The 6,046-nt window shown below is 36.2% G+C and overlaps 1 protein-coding gene across 1 annotated transcript; it reads left to right on the forward strand.

Moving 5' to 3' along the window:
- The first annotated feature begins 702 nt into the window (after positions 1–702).
- Positions 703–2,804, forward strand: LOC121389850 (uncharacterized threonine-rich GPI-anchored glycoprotein PJ4664.02-like). Its single transcript, XM_041521498.1, has 2 exons — positions 703–773; positions 1,535–2,804. The coding sequence occupies exons 1-2, from the start codon at positions 703–705 to the stop codon at positions 2,802–2,804; spliced, it is 1,341 nt and encodes a 446-aa protein (XP_041377432.1).
- Positions 2,805–6,046: the final 3,242 nt, after the last annotated feature.

The raw sequence follows: 6,046 nt of genomic DNA on the forward strand, positions 1-6,046 counted from the left end.
TTACATACATATTAGTATTACTACCAATCCAGGCCCGTAGGACGGATTTTCAAAGTATGTGCGTGTTGCGGGGGGGGGGGGGGGGGGGGGGGGCTAATTTTTATGGTTGTTCTATCGTCAGGTTTCCGTATTAGCATTATAAGACATTTTAAAGTCCCGAAATAAAAACTGGCGAAAAAAATCCTCCCCCCCCCCCCCCCCCCCCCCCCCCCCCCACGCTCCCCCCCCCCCCCCACGCTCCCCCGGCTCCTACAACCAGCTATATAGGGTTGCAAACTAATTTTGAGGGTAGAATCATAGAAATACATGGTAAAAAGCTTTTAGGTTAGCATATTTTTCCCGAATATCTATCATTTTTGCCTGAATTTGAGGTTTTGATCCAGTATTAGGCGCAGTTCCCCCCCCCCCCCCCCCCCCCCCCCCCTGTTCCCCCCCCCCCCGTCTCGTACGTGTACGCTCCTTATTAAGAATATCAGTATGATAACCGTTGTTATTCTTGCCAAAAAGGCAGGAACACACGCAAAGATACCTACGTGGTGAAACAGTAGATGCCAACAGGTATATAATCTTGTTTGTCACACTTTATGGGCGCTTGCCCCAGTTAGGTGTGACCTGGTGACGTTCAGGAGTGCAAGGTATCGCGGTCGCTTACTAGACTGTTTTTTTTGTACCTAACGTTAGATGAATGCGATATGATAGAAGATGACGGTACCAGTCAAATTGTATGCGAGCGCTCTGGCTCCTGAACTCGCCGGGGGTATCTCTGAGACGGAGTAAGCGCTAGCTGCAGTTAGGTGTTTTAGCACACATTCCGCCGTGACCTGGACGTCGCATCAGAACTAGTACTATACTCTGTGTCAGAAAAGACTTTGATATTACTTCATTATCTCTCTTAAATAAAAACAAAGATCAGTTCAGAAAACACATTTTATCAAAATAAGAAAATATTTATGAGAAAAACTACATACACAAATTATTAGCATTTAAGAAATTACAATACTGTAGGCCCTATGTGTTTTGATGAACCATACAAAAAAAAACTAATTCTGTCAAACTACAAAATATTGCCCCTCCTCCCCCCCCCCCCCCCACTTCCCCCATTGTACTAATATAAAGAGAGAACCTCGCCCTAACCCTAAATCTAACCCCATCACTAAATCTAACCCCATCTCTAAATCTCAATCCATCACTAAATCTCAACCCATCACTAAATCTAACCTCATCACTAAATCTCAACCCATCACTAAATCTCAACCCATCACTAAATCTCAACCCATCACTAAATCTAACCCCATCACTAAATCTCAATCCATCACTAAATCTAACCCTTTCACTAAATCTACACTAAATCTAAGCCCATCACTAAATCTCAACCCATCACTAAATCTAACCCCATCACTAAATCTAAGCCCATCACTAAATCTCAACCCATCACTAAATCTCAACCCATCACTAAATCTAACCCCATCACTAAATCTCAACCCATCACTAAATCTAACCCCATCACTAAATCTCAACCCATCACTAAATCTAGCCACATCACTAAATCTAACCCTTTCACTAAATCTAACCCCATCACTAAATCTAACCCCATCACTAAATCTAACCCTTTCACTAAATCTAACCCCATCACTAAATCTAACCCCATCACTAAATCTCAACCCATCACTAAATCTAACCCCATCACTAAATCTCAACCCATCACTAAATCTAACCCCATCACTAAATCTCAATCCATCACTAAATCTAACCCCATCACTAAATCTAACCCCATCACTAAATCTCAACCCATCACTAAATTTAACCCCATCAATAAATCTCAACCCATCACTAAATCTAACCTCATCACTAAATCTAACCCCATCACTAAATCTCAACCCATCACTAAATCTAACCCCATCACTAAATCTAACCCCATCACTAAATCTCAACCCATCACTAAATCTAACCCCATCACTAAATCTCAACCCATCACTAAATTTAACCCCATCAATAAATCTCAACCCATCACTAAATCTAACCCCATCACTAAATCTAACCCCATCACTAAATCTCAACCCATCACTAAATCTAACCCCATCACTAAATCTCAACCCATCACTAAATCTAACCTCATCACTAAATCTCAACCCATCACTAAATCTAACCCCATCACTAAATCTCAACCCATCACTAAATCTAGCCACATCACTAAATCTAACCCTTTCACTAAATCTAACCCCATCACTAAATCTAACCCCATCACTAAATCTAACCCTTTCACTAAATCTAACCCCATCACTAAATCTAACCCCATCACTAAATCTCAACCCATCACTAAATCTAACCCCATCACTAAATCTCAACCCATCACTAAATCTAACCCCATCACTAAATCTCAATCCATCACTAAATCTAACCCCATCACTAAATCTAACCCCATCACTAAATCTCAACCCATCACTAAATTTAACCCCATCAATAAATCTCAACCCATCACTAAATCTAACCTCATCACTAAATCTAACCCCATCACTAAATCTCAACCCATCACTAAATCTAACCCCATCACTAAATCTAACCCCATCACTAAATCTCAACCCATCACTAAATCTAACCCCATCACTAAATCTCAACCCATCACTAAATTTAACCCCATCAATAAATCTCAACCCATCACTAAATCTAACCCCATCACTAAATCTAACCCCATCACTAAATCTCAACCCATCACTAAATCTAACCCCATCACTAAATCTCAACCCATCACTAAATCTAACCTCATCACTAAATCTCAACCCATCACTAAATCTAACCCTTTTTAACGACGAATATTCCGGAGATCTTAAATAATGTTCAAACCGTTTGTTTTAATTTCTAGTCGGAATCTTGTTTTTAATGCTGCCACAAACCTGTTTACGGATATAGCGATCGACTAAGAAACTCCATAACTGATTGTCGCAGGAATACTAACTATAGTTGTTCCTTCAGATTGAATAACAGAATTGATGTGAATATGCTGGGGTTTGGATTAATTTTAATGTATAAACAATGAATATGCCGGGGTTTAGATTTATTGTTATGTGTATACAAAAGAAGACAGATATTGAATAGGTATTACATTTAAAATTAGCGATTTCCCAATGAACATGACAATACATTAGACCACGTTGCCCTATATGCAGGCTCGTAGGAGCAATAGTTTGAGAATGGGCACAATCTCTAGTAGTCTATAGTGTGTGTGTGTGTGGGGGGGGGGGGGGGGGGGGGGGGCACAAACCAGTTTTTTGTCTTTATATAGGGTAGAACAGAAAACACCTCGTATATTTTTGTCTTACTGGGGGTAAGGAGGAGCACGGTTCCTATTGGCCTAATATGACATGACTAGTATAGTACATGGATATGATCAAAACGTTTCAATGTTTACTCTGAGGGGTCAATCCTAGAGCTATTACAAAAAATGATTTGATGTGTAATTCAAGTGAAAAATCTTTAACTTTTAGGTTTCCTATTTACTGTTTTACATCCTAGTGGACTGGAAGCATGAACATGAAGCACAGTGCTGTCATTCAATAGTTTAACAATAGAAACAAATAACGCCTTCAGAGATTCATGCTCGAATAATGAACGTGTATCAGGACCAGCCGCATTCATGTTCCATAGAACAGAGTTTGACTGCAGAATTCCACTGTGGCAGCAACTCTGTTGAAGGCGACCCCATGTCTTTCGGACCCACCCACCCATCCCGGTGGTTGTATATACACATATAGTTACAGTGTACATGCAACCAAAAAAAAAAATTGTTTTGTTTAACGACACCACTAGAGCACATTGATTTATTAATCATCGGCTATTTCGACAATCTAATTAAAATTAGCTCCACTATTACATGTGGATCTAACAGCAGGCAGTTGTAGCTCATGTCCACCAATCACAACCTTACTTGCAGAATCATGCCAGTGATTTAAAAATAATTTGAAAATATTCCGAATTATCCTGAGGGTATACGACATGGTTCGTGTGAATTACGAATGCCTTATTTAGACCAGTAGAACTAATTTTAATCAGATTGCTAACAACACTGCGTAGTCTCCAATGTCCAGGTAACATTTCGTCTGTAAATAATAATTTAAATATTGACCAATCACACTTCGCCTTTTATAACGTTATTTGGAAGCATACAAATTCTAAAAATATCGGGCGAGTCTATTTTAGTGGCCGCAGTACAGCGAACCATACCAATACGTACGGGATGGGTTTAATATCAGTCTTCAATTTTACATTAAAAATTATTTATTTATTTATAAAAAAAAAAAAAAAAACTAAACCAGTCTTCAGTTTTACATTACAAATTATTTATTTTATAAAATAAAACATGTTTTAAGGCATTCGTAATTCGTAATAGATTGCTATTTGGATGTCAAACATGAGGTAATTTTTGACACAGTCACAGAGAGAAAACCCGCTACATTTTTTTTCATTAGTAGCAAGGGATCTTTTATATGCACCATCCCACAGACAGGATAGCACATACCACAGCCTTTGATATACCAGTCGTGATGCACTGGCTTTACATGCAATCAATGCTAGTTTGAATTTATTGTTTACTTCATTATTCACAGAATTGACAAAGTAGTTGAACAGGTATGTAATAAATGTATTTACTTTACAATTTGAAACATTTTAAGTAGGGCAAGTGAAAAACGGCGAGGGCAAGGTAAAGTGCTACCAACACTGCAACCTAGATCATAGAGCGTTCACCTAAGTTACGTAGCACGTGTCGTGTCACATACCTAGTTAGAAAACTCACATTTCAGCTTACTAAAAACTACCTTAACATATGAATATTATATATTTATATCATTATTTTATATTATTTAAAGTAAACGGGTTTGTTTGTTGTTTTTTTGTTGTTGGTTTTTTTGGGGGGGTGTTTGTTTGTTTAACTTAACGACACCACTAGAGCACATCGATTAATTAATCATCGGGCACTCCTTTTTTCTCATTAATACTCTCAGTAATATCTACTAACAATTAACCACTGAGGTGTGTGCCATAACAAATGAACCGTAATTGAATATAAGCACGAAAATAGTTGAAATGAAATACGTTTTTTCATTTCAATACGCATATTTCTCCAAAAGTATGGGACATATACCCAGTTGTACATATATTTTATTTCTAGTAAATAAAACAAGAAGTTTCAATTTCATATATATCTTTATTTTCTAAACATTTAAAAATATTATGTTAAGACAGTTTTTACCAGTTGTGTTTAAAATCCAGTTTAATAGTACATACTTTAGATATATCTGAGGGACAATTATCATCATACTTTACGCGTCGTGAATATAAAATATATACTAACCAACTATATATATATATATATATATATATATATATATATATATATATATATATATATATATATATATATATATATATATATATATGTGTGTGTGTGTGTGTGTGTGTGTGTGTGTGTGTGTATATATATATATATATATATATATATATATATATATATATATATATATTCCAAACGTAAAAGTAAAATCCTGAATAAATAAATGTTGCGTTTTTTTAAAATTATATGCTTACATCAATAAACTAAAACAATTTGTGATAACATCAAATATTATATAAACGATTAAGCACTATTTTTATTAATCAGTAATCTAGGCATACAGTTTCTAAAAGTAAACTGAAAGTTCACAGTTGTCAGAGAATTGTAGACCACATGTCTCATACTACTGGACGGGTCCATTTAATTTGGAACATGATACGTATTAAAATGCTTATATGCCGAGGATTCAAACATGCTTAATGTGGACATAGCATCTGATTAAAATCAGGAACACCTACCAAATCAAACCATAGTAAGAAGGGGACGGGGTGTGAGCAGAATAAATGTTTAAAAGTTAATAAACAAAATATACACAACAAAGTGTACAATGAATATATAATAATGTTTAATTAAATAACAAACTCATCTTGAAATAATAATATCAGGTTAACAACAAACTTTCGTTTGCGTATAACCCAGATATAAGTTGCTTTCATTAAT

The sequence above is a fragment of the Gigantopelta aegis genome, chromosome 15 (genome assembly GCF_016097555.1).
Source record: "Gigantopelta aegis isolate Gae_Host chromosome 15, Gae_host_genome, whole genome shotgun sequence".
Lineage (NCBI taxonomy): Eukaryota > Metazoa > Mollusca > Gastropoda > Neomphalida > Peltospiridae > Gigantopelta > Gigantopelta aegis.

What these genes read in the sequence shown, in the direction of transcription:
- LOC121389850 (XM_041521498.1), top strand. Translation starts at nt 703, where the DNA reads ATGACGGTACCAGTCAAATTGTATGCGAGCGCTCTGGCTCCTGAACTC. An exon ending in GGGGGTATCTCTGAGACGGA is followed by an intron (nt 774 to 1,534) that starts GTAAGCGCTAGC and finishes CACTAAATCTAG; the next exon opens with CCACATCACTAAATCTAACC.